The 27,873-nt window shown below is 37.4% G+C and overlaps 1 protein-coding gene across 2 annotated transcripts; it reads right to left on the minus strand.

Moving 5' to 3' along the window:
- Window positions 1-744: 744 nt before the first annotated feature.
- On the minus strand, window positions 745-26,288 carry CXXC4 (CXXC finger protein 4). Of its 2 annotated transcripts, XM_059924204.1 has the most exons (4): window positions 26,236-26,288; window positions 25,574-25,649; window positions 21,816-23,140; window positions 745-3,159 (listed from the first exon to the last, which is right to left on the minus strand). In XM_059924204.1, the coding sequence occupies exons 3-4, from the start codon at window positions 22,881-22,883 to the stop codon at window positions 3,115-3,117; spliced, it is 1,113 nt and encodes a 370-aa protein (XP_059780187.1). In that variant the 5' UTR covers window positions 22,884-23,140; window positions 25,574-25,649; window positions 26,236-26,288; the 3' UTR covers window positions 745-3,114. The 2 variants fall into 2 exon arrangements, with proteins under 2 accessions (XP_059780187.1, XP_059780188.1); XM_059924205.1 differs by lacking the exons at window positions 25,574-25,649; window positions 26,236-26,288 and adding an exon at window positions 25,772-26,068.
- Between the last annotated feature and the right edge of the window lie 1,585 nt (window positions 26,289-27,873).

Here is a 27,873-nt window from a genome sequence, read left to right on the forward strand (position 1 = left end):
GCACTCTGATGTTCTTGGGATGTTAGGGGGCTGAGTGACAGCTGACAAAGGAGTGGATCCACTGCACTACGTGCCAACACCCCAAATACTTTCCATGGTCTCCCCAAATCCTGACAGAATATGGCATCTCCTCATCTACACCTAGAGAAGGCAAGACTCCTGTGTACACAGATAGACCTCTCGTACATAGTTTTTTATTTGGCTTATCTGATATGTAATTTTTAAGATGTAATTTTTAATCAGATCTACATCTGATTGCTATCTTCTGAATTTTCTTGATACTGAATATGAAACATGCAGTGAGGAACTTTTAAAAGTTACATTTCATTGGTATTTTAGAATCATGAAAAATGTAAATCTTTCAATCCCTCAGGGCTGTAATGATACGCTTTACAAGTTCTCGATACATTGACTTACAGGGGAGAGAACTGAGGGGAGGCTGGAAGAGTAATATCTTTCAACATCACCAAAGAGAACCATATATGCACCCTACATTATATAAATACAGTTTAACCAAAAGCATAAAAAAATGGGCAGTTTAAAAAAGAACAATATCAAGAATAAAAACACATAAGAGAACTCAAGAAAAGCTGCACTTCTCCATATCAATACTCAACAGATTTTCTTTCATTAAAAAATTGAATTGACATGTAAAAACACCACATTTTACAATATACAGATTCATTAATTCTTTAAGAAAACAAACAAAAACACATCAGACATGCAGTACTAGCATGTATTTTAGACTCACAGTACATTGCTATGAGATCTTTATATGTTACCGTATGCCTAATGCAGCCTGAATAAAAGTTTGTTTCAATTCTGTAATAACAATCATCATTTTCCAAAAAGCCAGGCAACCTTACCATTCAAGTGTGAAAGTAAGTTTTCACTTACTTGTAATTCATTAGCAAATTGGTTTAAAAAAAAAAAGTCAAATAAAATAAAAAATGGAACAAGAAAGAACTCATACAGCTCTCATTGGTCCCACAGCAGAAAGAGAAATTCCAACCAGAACCTTCAAAGGAATATACATCAAGTAGAAAGCTATCTCAAAATTAATATACAGCACGTTTTAATTTGTGATCATATAATTCTCTTCTCTAAACATGGATAAGTGTAATACATAATGAATTTTCTTCAAGAAGGCTACTTGACAGTAACTGTAGACCTTGCATTCAGACCCTAGGCAAGTTAAGTCACATTGTTCTTCACACTGGCGTTTGTTAAGTGCCTTCTCCACACCCAAGGATGAAGTGCTCTTTCTGCGTTTAAAAAAAAATCTCCTCTGTCCGTATTATTTCCCATTCAAAACTACAACTAGCCTTTTAAAATTATTCATCTGTTAGTCTTTCTAAAACTTTACAGTCCTTTTCATCACCCTTTCTCTTCTCAGGTTATTTTTCTTCACGTGGTCCACGTTGCTAACTTTTCAGCAGGCTTATGGATGTCACAGGCTACAATAGCTAGCTAGTGACTAGAGGACAAAAGTTACAGTAACGTGGCAACTTGGATACTCTATGTGTTTTGGCTAACCTCTGTTTTATTCCTGAAGCTGAAAATAGCCTTTCTAATCTGGCAGAAAAAAAAAAAAAAAAAGAAAGAGAGAAAACTCTTAAGGATCATGTCATCACAAACATTTGTCCTAATGGGACAGCCTTAAGAACCCTGACTGCCAGAAGAAAACCAAACACTACCTGAAAAGGTAGCATGGGTCCTATGAAGCATTAGCTCCTTTTGTTTGGGGGCTGTTTGCATTTATGGAATTCCACAGACTGTGGTCCTGCCTTCTCAGGAATGAAAGCATCCAGTGACAAAAATGGGAATGGAAGCAACGGCACGTTCCACTGAGGGCCTAGGGGAAGGCCACCGCTGCAACCAGGAGGCTGTGAGAAAGGAAGATAAAAAGAGATTTAAAAGCCTCACTTTCATGAACATATTTCATTCTTTTGAATTTAAAAATGTACCTAGCCATGCCTCATGCTGGAGGCCTTTATGTATTCAAATTTTAAAACAAAACTACCCTTTTAATATCATACATGGAATTTAAACATTTGGATACATTTTATTAAGTGTTTATTTTTTTCTACCAAAAAAAGAAAAAGAGCAAAAAATAGACAAACAAAAACATACATACAACCCATGTTGGACTGGGGGGAAAAAAAAAAGTCAGTCATAAATTTCTCCCCTAAGATATGATACTTCATCCTGTATCCTAGAAAACACTGTTTAAAGAAAAAAAAATTATACAACTGATTCTGCATGTTCCAACTACTCTGAGTACTCCCCCTTACAGTGTCACCCGAGACAAGTCAACTACACTAAGGATTTGGGAGGTATACCTTTCTGTACAGCTCGTTTGTAAGCAATGCAAGTGCATAACCACTACTCTAATATAGTGCTCAAAAGATTAATTGAGACTTTCCTAACATCTTCCCCTCTTAGAACAATACAACTGAAGGTAATTGCTGGATGCATCATCATCTTTTAGTCTTATAAAACTCGGCATCAAGTCTCTACGGAAAGATGCATGGTAAAACATGCCACTGCTGTTGCTGCTCCTAGAAACAACTGGCAAAAAATATTTAAAGCTAAAATTTATTGCTCCAGATTTAACTCGCAGAACCAGACTGTTGTGTACAAACTGTTAATCTCCATAGATGCTCAGAGATGATTGTCTCCTTGTGTCTAAACACACAAAATACAAGCTGCTATCTGTACAGTTTACAGTACTGAAACACATATATTTGAAAATGAAGTATAGATATGTACTTTGCAAAGATACATGATTTTACAGCAGGGGTTTACCCAAACTTATTTTTTACAGCCACTTTCAAAATAGACAACAACTTCACTAGGATAGCTAAATTACATCAAAGAAAGAATCAGGGTATTGAAAGTAAATAGACTGGCCAATTCCCCAAGCTCCCAGATTATTTTTATATGTCTTTTTTCTTTTCTTTTCCTTTTTTTTTTTTTGAAGAAACCCCTATACATAAAATGAAAATAATATCTGGATATTTTCTTCAGTGGTGGACTAAGCAGTTTCTTAAAACAAGACATTTAGTTTGCCTTTCACTTCCAAATGCCTTGAAAATAAGATATACTACTGTTTTAAAAGAACCATCGGAATGCTTCAGCGCTGGGAACAGGTGTTCTCTATAAAAAAAGAGCAAGAAAACAAGTTAAGCTTTCTTTCTATGTCAATATAAAATTAGATTTTTCTCCTTTACACTTCAGTAATATTTTTAGTCAGCTATACACAACATAATGGCTTGTATATTTCAACATTAAATAAAAAACAAATGTTTAATCTTAGAATACTACAAAAATTAGAATATTGAATTTAATGATAATTTACTAAATATAATGATTAAAACACATTGGTCTAAAAAATATAGGACACACAGCCTAGAACATGGATGGCAATCAGAAGAAAGGGGGAGGTTCAAACTATTAGCCAACAGTAGGAAGACCAGATACAGTATATACTTACATCAGCCTTACATAGGCTGCATTTTAAGTACGCTTGCTAGAGCCAGCAAGCGTACTTAAAATCTGTATCTGCTACATACATATGCAGTCTATGTAAGGCTGATGTTCAGAATTCAGTGAAGTAATTTCTTTATTCTGGAGAATTTCTTTTATGACAGGACAACAACAAATATAACATCAATATTACCTCTATATTTAATAACTACTAATGCTAAACATTCTTACATATAATGGAATGAGAACTATACGAACAAAATATACCACTATTTTAAAATGTCTGCATTTGCAACAAATTAATGTCATATATATGAGACAAACTTATAACTAACCAATGATACTCAATGCTGCATAACGATCCTTTTGCACCAGAAAAATACTATAGTTTTCCAAAGGAGTAATAAACCAGCACTAAATGTATGAGCAATCTTTTTAACGAGAAGCTTACAGTTACTGTGGGGTTTTTTGTTGGATAAACAGTAGTTAAGCTATCAAATTTTCCTTTATATATTAACTTTACAGTAATTCATCATGCCATACTCTTTATAGAACAGAATCACATGAGTACATATTGATGGTACATGAGGAACAAAAAGCTAAGAGTAAATTTTCCCGTAGGGCAAAACAAAAAAGTTGATTTTCTTCTTTAGACCTGTCCAACAAGCCTGTGTAGCCTATAAGACAGCTTCTATAGATTAGTAAGTATGTAAATTGGTATGTTGAATATTACCAAAATATCGAGTAGGTATAAAAGAACACACACACACACACACACACACACACCCCTTGTAAACACATCTTAAGACAGTGTTAACAGCACTTGAATTTTCAGAAAATACATGAAAAATTCTACTACATACACTCTTTAATAATTGAGGTTAGCTTTCATTTACTTTCTCATATATGACTTATTTGGTTGACACAGTCCTACTGTAGCAATGTCATCTAAAAATAAAACTGTGTTAACTGAGATGTCAAATGAAATTTAAATGAATAAAATAACCATTTTGGCTTATCTGCATTAAATAGAAGTTTAAAAAAACTGTGCTCATAGTCAACATGATATACTTCACAATGAATGTGTTAAGAACAAACTAATGCTGTCTAATTCAATTTTGCATATAGGTATACAAAAAATATTTAAAACTTGTGAATATTTTCTAAAATCACAAACAAAAAGGTCCATTATTCCCATTAAAAACAGTACTTACTAATATTGTACTCCCTACTCCTCATGGGTTAATCTGTCTTCTTCTCGCCAGTTCACTATGCATACCTGGATCCCCATCATTTGACTTGGTTGGTGAGAAAAAACCCTTTACTACTTTTAAAAAAGTAACTTTTAAATGATATATGTAATTATATATGCTCATTATACTTATTTAATCATTATTAAAAGTACTGTATGAAATAATAAGAAAATATATTCATTCATCTTAATATTCGTGCTTTACACACACACATATATATATATAAGCAGTAAATGAAAACTTAGTTTACACCAGAGGCTAACTTGCTGCCTGATGCCAACTAAGAATAAATTTTATATAAGTATGCATACTTATATAAATGTAGTCATTTTTAACAAGATAAGTTAGATCCAAGCATATCCATGCATTGCAGAATCACATATGAAAAATAAACATGTGCATATATATCCATATATATTCACATTTATGTGTACAGTATGTGACATAGAGATGCCAACTTACTCTCAGATGCCAACTGGAAATAAGACTGTAAGTATATACTTATATATCTTGTATCCTGATAAACATATATGTTTATGAAGATAAACAGAAGAAATATATGGAGCACATTTTTTAAATGAGATGAACTCCTTATGTCTTAGTTTCATTTTTAAATCTCTCTTCCAATTCTTGGCTCTTCCTGTGCCCCTTTCCACCACTCAATTTTATCTGCAATATTTAGGAAAAGCAAGCTTTACAAGATGCCACCCGGGATCAAAGGTCATTGTTGTGAGGAAAAAGATAATCGCTTCTCAATGCTTGTTAGCACTAAACAGTAATTAGATCATGCCGATATGAGAAAAGCAGAGAGCTAGTTTTCTTTACTGTCATGACCTGTCACAAAATTGCACTGTGATGTGTACATATTAGTATGTATACAATTTTGAGACCAGTATGTATCTCCAAAACTAAGGATACGGACAATCCATTGCTACAGGGAAAGGGAGAAGGTAAGCAGGGATGCACCCATTAAAAATTATTTCTCCCTTATATTAAGATCTTTGAGGTTGAACCCTAAAAATGATTCGTTGGGAAATCACCTAAAATATGTGAGAAAATTTAGGAAAACCACTGGTGCATTAATTGGAACAAATCTTCAAGGCATTCACCAGAAACTTGAAGTGAGGATTCTCTAAGTTTTATTTCAGGGTTAAAGAAAGAAACCAAACTCTTCAGCATCCCACAGGTCACACAAAGCAGATGTATATCCAACCTCCTGTCCAATTTTCACTGGGCTCACTGGAAATTTCCTTAAGGCCTGGATTGATTCTTTTAAGCCAGAATGGGGGGAGCAACACTGTTTTCATATGTAAAACACTGGGTTAAATTATGGGTTCTAATTAAGTCTGTCCTAATTTGGGGACATATCTTCTCTAATGAGGTCGTCTTTGTAAGAGGACTTCTATTTTAAATGGTTGGGGGGCTTCACCACACCAATGTGGTGGATTAAGCACCCTGACCAGCTACTTTCGGGTTATATAAATTCAAGAGTCCCAGCTGGGGAATCACATTCTTGATGAGATTACAGTGACTTTCTGGATCTCAGTGATGCTTGCAGGAAATCATTATCCTGAGTGACAGGGAAGCCAGATTCCCCAGGAAGAGAAGGGGGTGGGGAGGTAAAGAATAGAATTGAGTTGATCAGCATTGTTTAAGGCAGTCTTCACTGCTCACCTGGGTGCAAACACTGGCAAACAGCAGCCTTGCTCCCAGGAGGCCTGGGGAGAAACCTGCAGCCCCCAGTTCTCCTTCCGGTACTGCTGTAAAGCATGGTGTTCCAGGGAATTCACCCCTACACGAGCCAGGCTCAGAATGACCTTCAAGTTTAAAGGAATGCCTTCTGTTTTCCTCCTAAATAACTTTAAAAGGCAAATTATTGAATAAAATAATTATGTAATCCAAACCTAAGTACGTTTTACATTTACTTCTTATAAAAAAATGAATACAAAAATTATCAATATGTCTCTGGCAGAAATGTATTTCATCTGGATTTTCATTAAATCAGCAATGAAGAAATAATTAAATAACCTAAAATCAGTAAACATCCCCAAATCTGCTACCTTAAGAATTTGAGCATAACTTTCTCTTTTGGTGCTTGGTAGGCAGTCATGTGAACTGTGGTATCTTTAGGTCGGGCATGCATCTACATACTCTTGTTTAAAATTGGTTAAAATATGTCAAGCCTGGGGCTTCCCTGGTGGCGCAGTGGTTGAGAATCTGCCTGCTAATGCAGGGGACACGGATTCGAGACCTGATCTGGGAAGATCCCACATGCTGCGGAGCAACTGGGCCCGTGAGCCACAATTACTGAGCCTGCGCGTCTGGAGCCTGTGCTCCGCAACAAGAGAGGCCGCGATAGTGAGAGGCCCGCGCACCGCGATGAAGAGTGGCCCCCGCTTGCCGCAACTAGAGAAAGCCCTCGTGCAGAAACGAAGACCCAACACAGTCATAAATAAATAAATAAAATCTAAAATATGTCAAGCCTAATAAAAACTCATCTCCTAAAAACTGAAATTGGGTATCTATACTTTCCTACATATGAATTTATATGGGATTGGCTATTCACATCTAGCTAGATACAATATGTAAAATGTTGCAATATTCAGGACATCAAACAAAACTAATCATTTTTAATAAAGCTAGACATGAGTTTTTAAAGAGCAAATAAAAGACAACTCGATGCTGAAATTTACTTCAGGATGCATAAAAGTTATAAATTGAGATAATAATTAAGACATTAGCAAATTATGTAACTAAAGTTAACTATATCTTTCCAATATTTATTCATGTAGTTTCTAATCCAAAAGTCTCAGTGATTCACATAGGCCTTCAGAATTCTACTGTGAAACAGGATGGCTCTAATACAATACTTCCCAAGCTGAAATCAGTATTTTGGGGTACCATTATTCTTAGATTAATCAAAAAATAATTTCCTGTTTCCCCATTTATTATTAATTAAAGAAACATAAACACCCAATCATTTTCCAATCCCCATAGAATTATGGGAAGTATGCTTCTTCCAACCAAAAGCAAAGCAATTTCGAATTGTAGTCAGTCAATACAGCTTCTTATAAACTCTTTTGAAATATATATATTTCAAATAAAAACTTTTGTTTTCACTGTGAGAAGCTCCACTATAAGTTTCTTAGACTTTTGAGCATCTAAGTCCTTGAAATTGGAACCCCTCACTGCATTTGATTTACCTCTTTGCACTAGAACTTGAAAACCTTAATGAATCACTGAAATTCTGCAACAGGAAGTACATGAATAAATATGACAAAAAAAGAATAGCAGGAATCATTGTTTGTCTTTAGACATTTGATTATATTTTGTTTTGGCTTCATATGAAACTTTCAAACTTTGGGGTATTGTGGCTGAACAAAATGAAAAGGATTCCTGCTGGTTAAAAAAAACTACTTTTTTTCTGATTTGATTCACAAAGAATGCTAAAATATCAAGTTATATAGGTTCTTAATTTTTGTACCAACAAAATTTCAAAACCTAATTGGAGAAATGGAAAATTGTATTATATATACTGTACAATATTGTGAATGTGAAAACACACACACATGCATATTATTACAAATTTGGATGATCAGTAGTTATGGTCTAAAATTATACCTAGTAAATGTTAGAGACTCCCCAAAATGTTTTAGGCAAAAATATTTTTCTATATCCTACTTACAAATAGTGTATTTTAAAAACCATAATCCAATAACTATAGTAGAATTATTAGCAAGCACAGGTATAGCATAGTTCAGTAAGTTTGAGAGAACAATTAATTTATGATAAATGATAAGCTCACAGCCCAATAATTTACTGTTATTATAATAAAAAATAACTATATTTTAACAATTCCAATATTTTAAAATATATGGATTAATATAAGTATACACTGTTTCCACTTTTCAAAGTACACCTAACTTACTTTCTCATTCTGTCCTGTTGTAATTTATATGTATCATATATGTGCTGTCTACCAGATTAATTTTTCTCAGAATTCAGATTCATTCATCATATAACTGTACAGGTCTTTGGTATGCTCACACCTTATTTTGGTCATGATCCAGATGTAAACTAAAAACACCTATCAAATACCACTAATGGGAATATTAGACCCCTCTTTAAACGGGAGAAAGCACCAAATAAGTAACTGCATAACTTTTACGACCCAAATTTTTGGAGGTCTTAAATATGATTATAAGGAGCATTCCACTTTTCTGGTTTCCAAATTGACATTTGTGGCCAGAATTTCTCTGATTAATGGTGGAACTAGAGATGGCTTTTTCATTAGTATTGATTATCTGTGGGCTGTTGTTCCTGCTACTCCTTCTGTCTTGCAAATATGAGGGCTCTTCCTCTCCCCACCTCCTATGAGAACACCACCACCCTCTCCATCACCACTGTGATGGCATGACTTTAAACTTAGCTAACTTTTGTAAATGGAAAGATGAGATTATATACTATGTTGTAAAGGTGCTAAGTCAAGTCAATATGGTGGTAGAGCCAGTAAGGAAAACAACTGTCCAAAGGTGGGTGTGTGTGTCTAGGGGGAAGGAGTGGGTTGGTAGGAAGAGAAGTAACAGTTTGACACCAAGATTCCCACTGGCCCAGAAGTGGCCAAAAAAAGCACCCACTTTTGGCCTCAGTATCTAATGTAACTTACTTGATTTAGGCAAGTGTCTTGATTAATGCTATATAGGATTATATTTCAATTGCTTTTGGTAAAAACACTTCAAACCACAGCCTTCCAACAATAAGCAAATTTATTGTATTACACATGGGTAGTTTAGTGATTAAAATATTCTTGGGGGGCTTCCCTGGTGGCGCAGTGGTTGGGAATCTGCCTGCCAATGCAGGGGACACGGGTTCGAGCCCTGGTCTGGGAAGATCCCGCATGTCGCGGAGCAACTGGGCCCATGAGCCATAATTACTGAGCCTGCGTGTCTGGAGCCTGTACTCCGCAACAAGAGAGGCCGCGATAATTAGAGGCCCACGCACCGCGATGAAGAGTGGCCCCCACTTGCCGCAACTAGAGAAAGCCCTCGCACAGAAACGAAGACCCAACACAGCCAAAAATAAATAAACAAACAAATAAATAAATAAATAAATAAATAAACCCAAAGTTTAGGAAAAAAAAAAAAAAAAAAGGAGCTACAAAAAAAAAAAATTCTTGGATTTATAAAAATAAACTATAATTGGGATGGTACCAGGATAAGCAGAAAGAGAAAAAATTTTCAACGATCCATAAATTTAAAAGATGCTTTTGAAAAAATATTTTATATAGTATTTTTAACCTATGTATAAGAGGAAGTGTGAAAGAAAATTAAAAGTAAAATTGATATTAAAAAAGCAAAAATCAGGTTAATAAAATCAATACTGTCAAGAATGATTAAAATATTTAGAGTTAATTTTATTTATATATGCCCATATGTTTAAATCTTTATGAAAAAAAATATATGGTTATACGATAATGAATCTGAATATATATACATATATATGAATGTATGAATTCATATATATATATATATATATATATATATATATATATATATATATATGGCAGACACAAGTTAAATAATTCTATCTCCCCTCAAAGTCACTCTACTGATTCCTGTTGACTACAACAATACCTTTAGGTGAGATCATTGCTAATTAGCTATCGAAAACACCACCAGCATTCTTTTCATGACCAAGTTGTTGGACAATTTTTTAAAATTTTGGTTATTTTTTTAAAGCAGACAGTGAACTGTCACCTTTTATTGAAGAGAAGAAATATTCACATAAAATGTGAAGAAATGGGAGGTCAGTTAAAAAAATTGAGGTGATTTTTAAAACTATCAAAGCCATGATTTGGACAGCCTCTAACTTCTATTCAAATAAAATACAATAGTTATACCTAATCTCTATAAGAAATTCAAATTATGGTGCTTCTTTTTGATTATTAGAGATCTGGGAATTTGAGAAATATTCATATTTTTCTATATTGCATAAAAAGTGAAAATAAGTTTAATAGAAAATTCCTCTTGGGCTAAGTTCTATAATATTTTGAATGTAGTCACTGAACTTCATTTGGTTCAGAATCTTCTATGACAAAAAGCCAACCGCTGAGATAGACCCAGCCTAGAAACCAAAGCATGTTTTATGTCCATTAATTGCTTGTAGGAATTTAGAGAAAATTCCAAACATTTCACAGTCATTAGATATTATCAGCAGAATAATGTATTTGATTAAAACTATACTTCTGAGAATCACATGTTGCTTGGAGTATTTCTTTTTTAAAAAAAACTTTTTAATAACCGCAATTGCCATTACACTGAATGTTTAAATTCACAATCATGCTGACTTCTTGGTTTCTTCCCTTAATTTTCTGTTTAAATAATAAAATTAAAAGGTATACAGTCAACAATTATAATTTAATCAAGTTATTACATGTTACTTGGCTCTTTAGAAATGTATTTTGGTTAATCTCCCTCATTAAGAGGACATACACTCTGAAGCATTCTCCACTAACATGGTATCACCGTACCTTGTTCTAGAGCAAGTCCTTAAGAGTCAAATTTCTCCTCAGGGAATTTCCATGTACTACTTCTTTTTCTATGTGTATCATGTACTCCCATCTTCATGCAAACAGAGTCACAATCGCATAGTTAACTAGTAGAGTAAATTAATAAGCCTAACTTTTTTCAGGCACAGGATTTATAAGCTGTAGTGATTAATATTCTTTTCATCATTTTTCTGGAGTCTTTTCTATATGTGCAATTCTGTATTTTCCAGGAAATTCTTTGTATAACCTCTTAAAAATTACACTGATATTTTTGAACAGTTAGTTGTTTATAGATGCTGATGGCCTCTATCTCCCTAAACACCATCATCAATTTTTAGCATCAGTTTTCCCATCTTGGCATTTCTATGTTTCTAATTACAGACTTGAGCAAATTACTCTTAAAGAGAAATTAGGAGGAAAAAAAAATCTAGTTAGTATACATGAAACTATTTTATCCACTATGGTAAATGCAAAGAAACAATGCTGAGTGGTTCTAGTGAATCTAAACCCAGACTCATGGCATCTTTCAAAAAAAATTTGAGGCATTAACCATTTCTACTAATTTCTTATTTAAACCAGACTCAAAAAGATGACCTTGAACATGACAATCCTTTCTGCCAACATGCTCCTTTCTCATTTCTCTTTAATCTATAACACTAGTCTGCCTGTCCTCCCTCTCTCCCTCCCTCCCTTTCTTCTTTTCTTCCTTCCTTTCTTTCTTTCTTTCAATATAGCTCTTTCTCTTATTCAGGTCATACAAGGGTGTCCAGTACTCTGTAAAATATGCTTGAAATAACAAGTCATACTGTAGATTCTCAGTATGTTCAAGGCAAGAATTCCTTTTTCTTTTCTTATTCCTTGAAAAATTCTGGAGTACTATTAGAAAACTTAATACTACACTACATAACCACATGAGGTAGCCAAGTAGAAGTCACAGATAGCAGTATGTGTTTCTTATCTAGATCTGGGAACAACTAGGCCAAGGATGAATTAAGGAATCCCAAGGCTTTTAAATAGGTGTGAGATTGCTTTCAGAGTTTTCTAAAATTACAGTTATATCATTTGAAACGCGTCCATTTTCGGGGCTGAGAATTAAGAATGTAAGTAGGGAGCTAATTATCTTGGATGAAAGATTAAGATGTAGAATTAGGGAATGACATAGGTATTTTAAAAAGGCAGTTAGGAATAAAGAAAAGTTTGAGTTCCTTAAGCCAAGATGTGTGTGTGTGTGTATGTGTGTGTATCCACAGCACTTAACTACAAATCTTAGAAAATAACAGTTCCTACCTAAAGATATGTTGAATTGAATTGAATTTATCAAGGGTTTACCATGTGTTTAGTATATACCATGAATTCATGAATATACCTCATAGGTACAGACCTGCCTAGGAGAAGTAAAGACACACTACTTATAGAAACACATTTACATTTTACTCTTTATCTTCGTAACATTGTTCCATTTACAAATATAATTTCTTTCCTCACTACAGATTTGTTCAATAGTGTTGTGGCTGTCGCTAAACTAGTGTTTTTCAAGCTTTTTTGACTGCAACCAACAGTTGGAAATACATTCTACATAGCAGCCTAGTACATGCATACACATACATTTATGTGTACATACATAACTGAAACAAAAGTTAACAATATGTACTCTTACTACATGTGATACACTCATATATTTTCTGCTCCATTCCATTCTGTTCTACTTCTAAAAATCCTGGCGATAAGCCAACACATTGGTTTTCATGGACCACTAATGTGTTGTCACCTGCAGTTTGCAAAACACAGCTTCATGCCATACAAATAGCATGTACATGTGAAAAGCATCACATGAGGAAAATCCAAAACCACTCCACTTCATAACGTATTTAACTCTATGGATAGCAGCCTTACAGAGAAGAACCAATATGTATATCCTTTGGCATTTTAAAGGCTAGTGTTCTCTATTTTGTTTTTCATGACTGGCAATTAGAGCACACTGAGTGTTTTTGAGAAGATGCCACATCTCACTTCGCATTCATCTACATACAACTGAGAATTTTATCTCTTTTCCTTATTCTTGACTCCATTAAAACCATCCCTGATCTCACTTAACCTATAAACAAGAACATTTCCCATAGAGAAGTCTTTCCCCAGCACAGTTATTTTTCTGCCACTGATTCACCATCACTCATAATCATCATTTCCACACAATTAAATCTATACAGTCCATTATTCTTTTAAAAATTTATTTCATCTCTTTTCACTCTGTAAAGTTTTAAAGAAAATACATCTTCTCCAGAATTTGCCAGATTTGCTGAAATACACAGAAATGCCCATGACTCTTCCTGCTCTATAAACATTTATCCCTTTCTTCTCTCATCCTACTTGATCTCTATCCTTTTGATACTATCAATCATCCAGAGGTTTTTTTTTAAGTCCTTGAGCAAGAAACAGCACTTTCAGCACAGTTTACCCCATAGTTTGACACTTTTCTTCACTTGCTCCAGAATGTCCTCTGAAATATGAATTTAGATGAATATGACACCCAAATGGAATCCCATTTTCCACCCATCTTGGAAGTATTCAGTTACACTCGGGAATTACTCTACCAAATGTTTCAAAGGCATAAGTAAATATAATAACATCAGCTAAAACACAATCTGTTTTTCCTTGTCTCTAATTCAGCTGCCATTCCATTGAACTTTAGACTCAGCTCTGACTCCCTAACCAAATACACTGAGTCAAGCATGAAAACATTATCTCCCCCCTTCACTGTTTCCATTCTCTGCAAAACTTCTATAACTGCTTCAGCAGTTATAGTCAGCAAAGCAGACTTCCATACCCCGTCCTGACAAAAATTCTTCTACATACTGCATTGCACCCTGGCTTGAATATCTCTTTCTCCTTCGTTTTTAAAGCTTTCTTGGTTAGTATTCCAAATCTTTTAGGGCTTATCACTATTTTCTCCCAGAAAACCAACAGCATTTTCTATTATTGCTCACTAACTTTCTTCATTTCATAAATACTCTCTTCTTATTAAAAAGAAAAAAGAAAAAGCCCTGTATAGTCACTTCACTTTTTAATCTCAAAATGTGTATCTACCTGTTTAACTTCCTACACACTCACTCACACACACACACACACACACACCCCATCTTCGAAAACAAGAGTAACTCTACAATTTTCCAGTGTTTGTAAATATGTTCTCCAACCAGAATCTGTGACAGCATTTAACCATTTCTTACAATTATTTTCTTAAACTCACAAATGCACATTTAGAACAACTCCTGTGTCTGTCCAAATAAAGGAAATAGTAGCCAAACAAAGGTATTGAGTTGAAACACAAACACACACACACACACAAAATCTATTAAAAGATACAGAAATTAATGGTAGTGGTGTGCCTTTGGTGAGGAAGGAGGATTTGTTTATCAGGTTTATCTCTTTCCAAGTGAAATCATGTCAGATCTTTGGTGAACTGGATGATTAAAACAAATATTCAGAAAACTCAAAGCCACAAAATAGTCTACATGGGCTTTAATTTCTGATAACTATAAGTAACTTGTTGGTATACTGAATTATCTGTAAATATAATTGTCTTCTCCTCTACTTTTTATTGATGACTTTAAATTAGGAACGAGAAATCGTATAGCATCTTTCAGTATGCAAAGAACATGAACCTACACACAGTATTAAAAGTTGTAGTGAAGGGCTTCCCTGGTGGTGCAGTGGTTGAGAATCTGCCTGCTAATGCAGGGGACACGGGTTCGAGCCCTGGTCTGGGAGGATCCCACATGCTGTGGAGCAACTAGGCCCGTGAGCCACAACTACTGAGCCTGCGCGTCTGGAGCCTGTGCTCTGCAACAAGAGAGGCCGCGATAGTGAGAGGCCCGTGCACCGTGAGGAAGAGTGGCCCCCGCTTGCCACAACTAGAGAAAGCGCTAGCACAGAAATGAAGACCCAACACAGCCAAAAATTAAAAAAAAAAAAAAAAAGTTGTAGTGAAGGTTGGTATTACTATGTCCATTTCACAGTTGAGGAAATAAAGTTCAGAGAAGTAATGCTGATGCAGCTAATATTGTTCAACTGGTAAGTTACTTGAAATTAGTGGCTCTTCCCACAATCTATCACCTAAATGTAGCCACATGGGTCCAAATGTTATTTTTAATTATAAAAGAAGTGAAAAGCCAAGAAACTAGTAGTTTATTTTTTCTAAATATAATTTATATTTGGTTTTATATCAGCCAAAGAAATGCATCTTTAGTTATTAGTTCTTTGAAAAAGCAGTTGTTTGCTTTGCCACTGTCTTCTGAGTAAGAAATGTAACGTGAAATAGGTTAAAGATCAAAAAAATAGAAAAACAAAAAAATTTCACAGGATCGCTCTCATACCTGGCTATGGATTCTTATGCTCTTGAAATAAATTAAGAGAAAGCCCTGAAGTTTCACAGAGAGAAAAATATTTCTCATAATGTTTTAGAGTAGAAGTTAACAAGCCTGCTGGGATCCTTTTAGCCCCTGCAGAGCTAAGTCTTCAACATTATTAAATGGCTGTCGCATCTGAAGTATGGTGCAACATAACTCAATAAACAACAGAAAACATGTGACGCTGAATAGAGGGAGGCTTTTCGATTACCCTGCAGAATAATTCAATTTCAGGACAGGTGTTTGCATGTGATGGAACAAGATATGACTGAAGGATAAAACCACCTGTGTGTCCCTCCCTCAATATTTTGAAACTACTAAGGATAATAGCATAAATGCTAGATGAAAAAGTATGCTAAGAATAGCAGAAGCACTGCAGCACAAATGAAGGAATACAATTATGCATGCACAAAATCCTCAAAATTTACACTGATCCCACCAAAGAAAGTACTGTCTTGAAAACAGGTTTTTGTTAAAAAAAAAAAAATGATATTATCTAGAGTGCTCTACTTCCCCAGCCAAGATCATCTGACGTTCTAATTGGTGACTGAAAAATCACACTTACAAAGGTGAAAGATTTTACCATTATTTTGGGTTCATTTTTGCTTTTTAAAAACTAATCTAAAAATAAGAGGAAAACTGAAAGAGAAGTAGTCCTTTCTCCAACTTGCATATTTACATGGGCCTTTCAATAAATCTTGAATTTAACCTATTAATTTAAGTAGATATTTTTATATGATGAATGAGCTCATTTTTAATATTTGTAAAATATGAATAAAAATAAATGTAAGAGACTGAAGCATATCCAGGCTTGTGAAACTTACTGGATAGTAGGACATTTTGTTACATTTTTCCAAAGCAAAATTAAAAAGTGAATTGTTTTCTGGTAAAAGTAAACTACATATTCAATCTGACCAATTGAGATTGAACAGTAAGTTCTAAGAGCACCAACTACTTCAGATGAGTTTTTTTAAGACACACGTCAACCTGTTCCTGGGGAATGCTCCCATAGTTTTTTGGTTTATGTTTATATCCAGAGGGAATATTCTACCAGTGTCTCCAGGATCACCCCGACATAGTTCTTCAGTCTCCAACCTTGTACTCTAGAACAAATATGGATGAAATGCCTATGTCTTTTTACACACCTTTCAGTTTTTAGTCTTACAGACTATTTTATTAAATTGTCCTGTATTTATCAATCTGTAAGTCTGCACTGTGCAAAATTCTTAACTATTCACCCAGGAGAACAGTTGACTAAAACTAACCAAAATATGCAGCAATGCTTCAGTAATCAATTCATTAAAAAGTTTAAAAATCAAGTAACTTTTATTTCCTTCATCACTAGATATACTTTCCATTCTCATTTAAAATATCCAAATATTTTTATATGATTAAAGTCTAAAGTTTGTTGTTGTTATTGGCTTTTTGATTGTTTATTTTTATTTTGTTTAATGATGGCTGAACTTCAAACATTCTTATAAGATAATTTACAAATGCTTTTAATTGCTTTTATTCTACTATTCCTAATTGCCATCCAAAAGATTGGTTAGAATTTGCATGATGTTTGGATGAGAAGGGGTATGATTTTCATTTAGGAATTATTTTAAAATGTGTGGTTCTTTTAAAAACAACTTTGACTAACTTCTGTTAAATCTAGTGATGGAAAGAATCTCACTGCACTTGCATTACACTTTGATGTCTTGGCAACAAATCTATTTTCTGACTTTAGTCAAAGCTGAACTTTTCTGAGCTTTTTTTCTTAGCATTTATGAAATTCAGACTCTTTTCCCTATGTTATTTCTATATTACATTCTAGTGTTAATCTACTATCATTTGGTTTGAATATCTTGAAGAGTTTCCTCTTTCCCTTTAAAACAAAAATGTGTATTTTTATACTGGGATGTTTTTGATTCTTGAAACTGAAAACTGAAAACCCATTTTTGAACTATGATATAAAATGACAAACCCTTGTATGTTGCAATTTAAGATACGAAACATTTGTATTTTACCTATAGGTTTTTTTTGTCACAAACTTCCAAATCTTATATGACATGTTCAATTGTTGAGCGGTTTCATTATTGAACCCTACAGAGTCTGAGTTTGAGTGACACACCTATTTCGTGTGTGGTCTACAAATGAAAAGGTGGGGAAGCAGGTGCCACCTTCTTGCAAAAATTGCAGACAATGCTCTGTCCAGAATTTTACAATTGCCATTTGTGTGGTTGAAGCTCTTAGAACTTAACCTCGTGTATAGGAAATGTGTCCCTCCTCCCTTAGAACACTCTTCTAAATCCAGTTACCAAGCGTTGGGCAATATCTGGATGCTTTCCACGAGACCTCTTAGGACCTCAACCTAACTTGCGGAAAATTATTTGGGGCCCATTCATTCAGCAGATAAATTTTTAAAAGAGAGAAAAGAAAGAAGATGAGATTATCCTTTTTCCTGACTTTCCAGTTTCTCAGTCTCTTCACTCTAATGTTCTTCTTCCAACTCCCGCCTCCAGCTCACAGAAAGCCTGGGTGGCAGCGGTGTGTACGCTCAGCAAAGAGCCAAGAGCGGGGGCAGGGAAGTCTCCCGAGGCGCTGCTTACTAATGTAATTCCATAAATCAGCTAATGGGAGAGAAACCAGATCTGTGTGGTCTCTAATGCTGTCCCACAGAGATCAATCACGTCACCTGAACAATGTTCAGGGACTACGAGGCTGGGGTTACCCATGGGACAATTTTCTCCCTTGAGTCATATCAGGTTGAGAGATTTTAAAAAGTTAGATCTTAGTATCAGAAATGTAACTGCTGTGAATATAAAAACTACAGGATTCCCTTTGTATGAGATTACCTTTGTGTGAGACAAAGGTCTGTCATATAATGTATTATCATACTATGTAATCCCATTTCTTAAACTATCTGGGAACTTAATATTGATCATTTAGGATACAAGTTTTTAAGATAAGTTTTGTTGCACAGGGGCATACAGTATTTGTAATGACTGCTTTGAATAATCAGTGATAATGTTTTTAGTGGAGTAATTGACTAAATGAATAGTCTTATACGCAACTATACAGTGCACAATATCATAGAAAAACTAAGTTTGTTTTATGTGCATTGTCATTATATGGAATACAATAAAGGGGTGATTTTATTAATATATTTTTAAGGAATTAAGATGATCTTAACATGAGGCTAAGCAGGAAAACGTGGAAATAAGTAAAGCAGTTTTAAAAGGAATGCCAGAGGGGAGGCTTTAAAAAACGTGGGCAAGAATCCCAACACATCTATGTGAATCTGTCTTAATTTCAGTTTACTCGCCCTGAAAATCTGATTACGCCTCCAGTATTTGGCATGAGAATAAGTCAAAGGGAAGAAGAGCACATGGGGCTTGAAGTGATAAATAAGAATAATAGTGATGACTATAATCCAGATATTAATTGGTGTCCATACTTTAAAGTCAACAAATATTAGCTACACCTGAAATCCACAGGTAATATCCGTAATGAATCCCCAAATCACTATCCTTAGCCAGGGAGTCTACCTGACATCTAAAACATCTCCACAGATGATGATAAGTTCCAGAAACCAAATTAGAGAGGGAAGCAGGTCAGCAGGGGTACTTTTCACCATCCCACAACCACTGCTCCAGCTTTGGTTCAGTCATGTAAACTCTGTCACTCTGACATGCATCCAGCTGGTTTCCTACAACCATAACTGTGTGGTTACACATGTGCTTAAGGCAATCATGCTGCCTTTGCCGCTTTAAAATGACCTCGATAGAATCTTAGCCAATTAAAATTTTTAAAAAAACAAAACTTTTTCTGTCTTTCTGCCAAATTGCATTCCACTAATAACCTTAGCCTTGAACCAAGAACAATTCTCTGGTAGGAAGGGGTGTATAGCTAGGAGAACATCTTCAGAGAGCTCTACAAAGAGAGAAATGTTTCCCCTCCCATACACACCCCAGTTTCTGAAGATCAACAGAATTTTAAAAGAGAAGAAAAGGTAATACTATGGAATTTTGTGATCAAAAAGCCTAAGAAACTTAAGGATCACGATAAGTTTGTGGGAAAACTATCCAAAGGAAGAAAAAAGGAAACATGAAATTTGTTTAGACTAATAAATCAGCATAGAAACTTGTGCAGAAAACCTCTTGGTACTCACATTAAACTCGTTCAGAGAGGTGACTTACTAAATAAATGAGAATTATTCAGTGGTCCTATCTACTACATACCCTAAACTGGGATGCAGGCAGTGCATGAGTCTAGCAAAAGATGAAGGCCACTTAGCAACACCAAATGTATAATTCTAGATTCTATAATCCTAGATACTATAGTTCGAGAGGAAAAAAAATAAAAGCTATGTATCAACTGGGCAATAACAGGAGGCTTTAATATGAACTGAATTTTAATTGCCCATGGGCCTTAGAGACCTAGAGAAGTTATATTAATCCAGAGAAGATCATTCAAAGCTAAAAACTACTTTTTGCCACCTAAGAAAACACATGGACCTATGCCTTTATAATTGCTATTATCTTTGCTTAAGCAGAGTTGCCAAAGGAAATGTAATAAACCACCCTGGAGTAAAGTCAAACTTTCAACAGAGATGGGTTCTTTTATAAAGAGGAATCAATGCAATATTTTGATGGAATTGATCATAATCAATAATGATATCAATATAAATTGATTTTGAGGGAATTCCAAAGTGCTATTTGCTTTGACTTATATTAATAAAACTTAAAAAAAAAAAAAAACTGTATCTTACTTGTGTTCAAACATGCAAAGATCTTTAACTCTTTTCCTTTCTCCTTTTAAAGACCAGTCCTTCTTGGAGAAAACTCCTTTAAGCCACGTTCACAATTTTTTAAAAGAATGTGCAGATTTCCCTCTGATGATAACTTGTGAGAACAACTCTCAGCCTACAATCCAGCCCATAGAATATTCCCTAATGCTAAATCCACCACCTATATATGAACACTTAGCCATCTACTCTGTAAATTATATCAAGAGGCTAAATATGATTACCTGTCCATATTTCTTTACTAAATACACCACCAAACCCATTTACCTCTGATTTTCCATTTTTTCCCCTTTTGTTTTGATCAGGTCACCATATGAAATTTCCACCAAACACATCAATCTTTGTATTAAACGTAATTAAAAGCCTAATTTAACAAGTAATTTAGTGATAATCTGCACGTTGTCTGTTTTAAGGGCATATAGGAAAAAGAAACTATTATTGACCAAATAGGGTGTCCAACAAAACAGTGCTTGGTGTATACAACAATTTTGTGACTACAAAATGGTTAATCTGCTAAATGCAGAACCCCAAATTTATAATTTTTGTAACTGAGTTTTAGGAATCATTCGTTTCTAAGCTATGTAAGACATTCTTAAATAAAATTACCGTCACCTGCTACAAATGGTATCTATTCTAAGTCATCTCTCCTTAAAAGCTGCAAATGGTGTTCAGCTTTCTATACTATATCCACTTTCTGGAAAAATACCAAGTATGCAGAAAATAAAATGAGGAAACAGAAACATTTTGTCATGGTAAGGAGAAAAATTATCCTAGAAGAGGGTAGAAAATCCCCTTTTGAATTAATGTATTTCCGTTTCAATGATTACTCTGTGTGTGTGTGTTAATGGGAATGTAGGCTTGTGTGCCACAAACTGTGTCCTCACTGTTAACAACTGGGCCACTATTAAGTCTCTCTTGCCCAATAAAAGTATATAGAATGTGATGTGTCCCACCCTTTGGGCAGAGATGCTTTAAAAATAATAATCGGGGGGGGGGAGGGGTCATTTTGAACCACCAAGGGAAATTTCTGAGCATATTGAATGTGAAACTTCTGATTTTTCAAACCAATTACATTAGTTTTCCTCCCGGAGCTAAAAAGGAGGGGCGCCCTCCCCATCTGGAGGGCGGTTCCAGGCGAAGTGCAGCTGGGGAGGGTGGCGGAGAGGCCATGACCTCCGCAAACCACCTACAACTGTATCTTACAACCTGAATGAAGCTTCAGGAAAGGGGTACTGCATCTTGAAGCCAGACAAGAAGCCCTGAAGGGGAGAGGAGAGGGGAGTGAGGAGGGAGGGGGGGAGACTGGGAAACAAGAAATCATCTCCTCTGACCTCTAGCGAAGTGCCAGGTTTTTTCTTTAGCTCTTCACATTTTCTAAATTTGCAGATCTGGTGTCCCGTTTTGCGGTTCCTGCAACTGCTGCAGACGCCACAGTTGATGAGCCTCTTGCAGGGCACGCAGACCCCACACCTTTTCCTCTTCTTCTTGGCCGGGTTGGCTCCGCCAGCTCCCCCCGAGGAGGACGAGGAGGAGGAGGAATGATTCTGCGGGCAGTCTGCCAGATTGGCAATTTGAAACGCACTGTCTGTGACGGCTGCTGAGGCTGCTGCGGGGGAGTGAAGGGCTGTCATGACGATGACCCCTGGAGGTAATGAGATGCCCCCTAAAGCCGGGATAGCGGAAAAAGTCCCCACGCGCTCGGGGAGATTCATTATCTCTGCTTCAGCAGCGCCGCATTTGAGCTTGTTCATGCATTCCCCCGCCAAAGGTCTGCAGTGTTCGGGGGATAAGGTGGAGAGGAAATTAGTATTTGCCATTTGCAACGACGGCTCTGGCGGGCAGCCAGCTTTCCCCAGCCTCTGGGAGTCGTTTCGGTGGTGCATGCTGGTCCTGCTGCCGCCGCCACCGCCGCCGCCGCCGCCGCCGCCACCGCCACCACCGCCACCGCCGGCGGGGAGGATCGCCGAGGAGGAGGCGGAGGAGGAGGCGGCGGCGGAGGAGGATTTCCTGCTGCCCCCGCCGCCCCCGCCGCCGCCGCCGCCGCCCCCGCCTCCGCCGCCGCCGCCCCCGCCCCCGCCGCTGCCCCAGAGCATGGCGGTGGCGGCGGCGGCGGTGGCCGCGTTGTCGCAGTTCCAGGGGGACATGCCGATGCGCGCGGCGGCCGCGGCGGCGGCGGCGCTGCTGGGGAAGATGGGGGTGGTGATGCGCGCGATCTTGGCCGCCTGCGGGAAGGCGCCCCCGTTGGTCTTGTAGAAGGAGGTGGCAAAGGAGCGGTAGCGCTCCATCTCCGAGTTGTAATCCACAAGGCTGTTCAGGGCCCCCTCGGGCAGGTGGCTTTCCTTGGGCAAGCCCGGGGCCTCCGGGCTCGGCCCGGGCTCCACGCAGACATTGGTGTTCATGGTACAGGGGGGGAAGAAGGGGTGCAGGGTGGAAGTGGGGACCGTCTGGTCCGACACCTGGGTGGGAAAGGGGGGAAGGTGGGGGGGAGGGAAGGGGGTGATGGTGGTGCCGGGGTGGGGGCCGAGGCGGGAGGGGAAAGTGGGTCCGGGTGGGGAGAGCAAGGTGAGGACTGCTTTATTCCTCTCTGGGGCGCATTTCCACAGACGGTGAATTCCCAGGCAGCGTCTTCCTTTGCATTATCCTCCAACTGTTACAACTAAAATAAAGAAAGTCATTCCAACAAGCAGCACGAGGAAAAAGATCGACAAATAAATAAACAGCCTCCCTCACTACCCCACCGCAGACGCTGAAAGCTCCCACATTCTTCGTCAGGTCGTTTGCATAACAATCATCAAGACGTGACCCACCCCCCCATTCCCATCCTTCCCCCACGCTCCCAGCCCCGCTCTCTCCCTCCTCACAGCACACCACGGCTCCTCCCCCCTATTCTTATAACCCTCCTGAGAAAATGTATTAATAGCCAGGATACCCAGGGAAAGAGGAAAGACAGGGGTGACAAATGCCGAGGGAAAAGGGCAATTGGAGTGCTTAAAGACATGCAAATCAGGGGTGGGAGGGCGATACTACCTATAAGCAGAGGGCATTTAAACATTATGAAATGTATGAACAAGTGCTGCCTGGGCATGCAAATGCTCTAAAGTAGAAAACAGCTATGGCCCTATGAGGAAAATGAACAGGAAATTAGCAAATGAAGTACTGAGAAAGTCTGCAATACATCCGAGTATAAACTGTAAGCAAACACAATACAACTGAGAGCTAAGAGACTGCCCACATACAATCTGAACTAAAGAGGCAGGGAAAAAAGAACTACCAGCTGCCACAGTGTCCTTCTGTGTCTGCGGTCATTAGTTTGAATCCCAGCACAGCTGGCTCTGTAAGGGTCTTAATTCAATGGACCAAGGACGGGTCTCAATTGTACAAGCCATTTGGTGGTGGGGCTTGGAGGGGGTAAGAGGGTGGTGTTCTACTTGTTTAAAAGAAAGAAAAGAAAGATGGACTAGATTAAAATTTTTCTTAATAATACAAAAAATGTCAAAGGTTTTAAACCAAGTGCCTGCAGTCTCTGTAAGAATATTCCCAATAATTCCTAATGGAGACTCCAGTCTATTCCCAAGACAAGAGGAAAGCATGGACTTTTTGAGGATCTCTCACAGTCACTGATTTTGAGTAAAAGTAGGGGGGAATCATTTAAGGTGTTCCATGAAGAAATAATCATTAAAATGTTTTTTTTTTTTCTTTTGCTCTGTTTTATAGGAAAGTTTAATGTTAACTGGGTATTTGCATTCATCTCTTTGCTTACAGGCCATTATTATGCTTAGGAAGAGGTATTTTAGTTGTTTATCACAGAGGGAGAAGTACATCACAGCCTTTTGAGAAGTAAAGCAAAAACATAAAGTGTATATTAACCTAAAAAACCAGTTTCTTTGTTTCCAGATTTTTTTTGGGGGGGGGGCAGAATATCTTTTTGTGACATCTTCTGAAGCCCACATATTGGTCTAGAATGTGGAGTTCAGGGAATTTTAAATGGGGGCCCAGTAGTCTGTCTCAAATATTCAGTTCAAAATGGATATCAATTATAGCAATTATGCTTATAATTAGATTAATGAACCATTTATGCCCAAACTCCAAGTGCAAAAACTTCAATACCTGATGATGAGGTGCCCTAAAAAGAGGGGTTTATGTAAACAAATCCCTATTAAGCAAAGTAAATCAAGATAAGGAACCTCACCCCAGGCTGGATTAGAAGCTAGCAGGCATCTTTCAATCACAGCAAGTCCCTAATCATTCAGGAACCACCTCTGTGGTTTCGCATTAGGGAAAACTGCTCCCTTCAGAGGTCTGAAGGCAATACAAAGGGTGCCCCCAAAATGCTCCTGGCTAAATATTCTTGATGCTGGGAAGGGGGTGGGGGAAGACACAGCAAGAATATGCATATAGCTTCAGTTTCTGCGAATCACATTGTAACTGCAAGACCATAATAACTGCTACTCAGTAAAAACTAGTTATGCCAACCATGCATTAGATACCAGCACACTGAGTGGAGGGAAAAATTTCAACATTTTAGTCTTTTGATCTTGTTCCAAATAAAGAAATAATTTAATGTCCCTTTTTCAGAGTATTGGAGTGGTGTCTCCAAAAAGAAGCTTTCCTTATTACCATCACCTCCCCCTTCCCTCCTCAAGGTTTAATGCCACCAGAAACTGTAGAAAACGATTGTGTCCAGCATCCAGGTCATTATTGTTTAATCAATGCATCTTGGAGCATGAAAAAGGTACCTAAACCACAGCTATTGTTTGGATTTTCTCTAAAAAACGAAATAAAACACACACAAATAACTATAGTCCTATTCCAAAGCTAAATTAGACATCCATACTTCATGATCCTGTTTTGCCTTTAAACAATGTGACTGTACATGCCTAATATTGTATGTCTGGTCTACCAGAGACATAGAGATCAAAGGTCATATTTAACATTCAGGAGGAGGGGCGGGTGCAGATTAATTAATAAATTAATACAGCGACGCCTTTTATCGCTGGAGTCCAGCATTAATAATCTACTTTTACAATCCCAACGGACAGCAAACATTTAAGAGCAAAAAGCCAGAGAAAGAGAAAGAACAATCACTTACCAGTCTCTTTTTATTTGGGGAGCCTTAGAATTTGCAGACGCTGCCAGTCTGCCTTTAATTAGTTGCACATCACCCCCTAACACAAAGAAACACAAATCCAGATGTGTCTTGGCAGCTCCCAATTACAACTTTAATACTTGTAAACAAACTGTTGGGGACGGGGGGATAAATAAATATGCGGATCAAAAAAAAAAATACCTGTAAATGGCTTTTTTTTTTCTTGTTGCAGAGAGAAGGAGGAGGAGATGGTGTTAGTGGAGGGGGTGGAAGGAGGAGGAGGTGGGGGGAGAGGAAAGAGCCGAGTGTGAGTGTATGTGTGAGAGCGCGGGGCTGTTCTCGGTGGTCTCTCCTCTCCCAGCGCGTTGCTCTCCGTCCGTCTCCAGTCGCTGTGTGCGAGGGTGGGAGGGAGCCGGGGAGTCTCTGCTCTCTCTCTCTCCCCCTCTCCTCTCCTCTCTCTCTCTCGGTCTCTTCTCTCTCCCTCTGCCCCCCTTCTCTCTCTCTCTCTCTCTCTCTCTCTCTGTGTGTGCGTGTGTGCGGCTGCGGGGGGAGGGGAGCGGGAGAGACAGAAAGGCGAGGGAGGAGGTGGGAGGCTGGGGGCGGGGGCGCGGGCGGGGGGGTGATCGGCGCCGAGGTGAGGAGGACGCAGCGACGCGGACACCTACTGATGATTGGCTGCAAATTACACGGGGAACAAGAGGCGCACGCGGGCCGGCGCTCCCCTTCACAAATCCTCTCCTCGCCGGAGGAGCCACGTTTCCCGGCTCGCCTGCCGATCGCCCTCCCTCCTGGCGCCCCGCTCTCCGGCTCAGCCGCCCAGCCCAGCACAGAGGGCTGTTGATTATTTTCTTTTGCTCTCGGAGATAATTGTTTGGAAGGGATGGAAAGAGGGCGTTTCCGCCTCTCTCTCTCTCTCTCTCTCTCTCTACGTGTGGGGTGTGTGTGTGTGTGTGTGTGCGTGTGTGTGTGTAAATAAACTTGTCTGGGTTTTTTGGCTGGGTTGAGAAGAGCAGTACAAGAAACAGAAAAGGTCGTGTTTGTTTGAAGAATACTCTTATTTCACACCCTACCGCATGGCTTTTAAATAATACTCCTGATGTACCCAGGAAGACTTTTTAAAAATTATGATCATTTAGATCTTTAAAGTAAGGGAAAACGGATTGGTGTTCTGCTTGTCCGGATCTTTTAAATATTATTATGCCAGAATGTAAAAATATTGGTGATGTGTGTAGCCTGACCGATCTCAAAATCAATCTCAATCTCTCTCCTCTCTTTCTCTCCTCCCCCCGCTTCCCCAACCCCATTCTTTTACTATTCCATCTGGTAGTTCCAATGATTAAATCTGATTTTTAACTTACTACCCTATTTTTAATTACAAACTTACTTAAACAAAAACTACTTTTATAGCTACATTAATCTATTTTATACTAGTATGACTTCTTGACACTTGGGAAAAATAGTTTCGTAATTGAAAGATAAATCTTTTTACCACAGGTCAAAAATAAATAAAACTCACTCATAAATGCAGCTATGAATTAACTTCTTCACTGCTGCCTTAAAGAAAATGATGTATTCCTGGCTACATGCTATCCTACTATTGAAATGAAGTGTGCTCATATTTATCTGAAATATTTAAAAATATGAATCTTTTGGATAATTTTAAAGAAAAAAATAGTGGTTCATAGTAAGCTACAGAAGTAGGAAAGAAAAAAATTCAGATTGTTTAAATTGGTCTTATAAAGCAAAGTAAAAGTTCTGTATTAAAATTAAAACTGTACTCTAGAATAATACAATAATATAGTTTCAGAGAAGGAAGAAAAGTATAATAATGAGTTGTTTCTTTTATAATAACAAAATGCTGAAAAGACATTTTAAATCATTTTGTTTTTGAATTTTCAAAAGACTGACCTTGACCATATCAAGATTCTGCCAACCCTGGAGGACTGATTATTGATAAGATGTTAGGAACCGTGGTGTGCATAAATGTAGGTGCTGTACCAAGAGTGGGCAACTATTGAAATAGGGGGCAGATTGTTTTGTGACTCATTGATTAAGATGCATGTTTTGTAATTTAAAAAAATAGAATAAGTTGGTTATAAAATCAATCAAAGCAGTTATTTGGCATTTATAGACAAAATAACTGGATGGTTAATAATTACTTAAGTTCATTGATAAGATATTTTTATACTTTTGTCAATGCTTTGTGAAAGCAAAGAAGGGAATTTTCCATTTGATTTTTTTTTTTTTTTGAGCTGAACATCATAAGAAATTTATCAGCAAAATGTAGGCACCTTTTAATGAAC

The sequence above is a fragment of the Balaenoptera ricei genome, chromosome 5 (assembly GCF_028023285.1).
Source record: "Balaenoptera ricei isolate mBalRic1 chromosome 5, mBalRic1.hap2, whole genome shotgun sequence".
In the NCBI taxonomy this organism is placed as follows: domain Eukaryota; kingdom Metazoa; phylum Chordata; class Mammalia; order Artiodactyla; family Balaenopteridae; genus Balaenoptera; species Balaenoptera ricei.

Coding starts and splice junctions, on each gene's coding strand:
- CXXC4 (XM_059924204.1), bottom strand. CDS start 22,883: ATGAACACCAATGTCTGCGTGGAGCCCGGGCCGAGCCCGGAGGCCCCG. Junction 3,160..21,815: donor AACCTGGCACTTCGCTAGAG/GTCAGAGGAGAT, acceptor CTTTTTTTATAG/AGAACACCTGTTCCCAGCGC.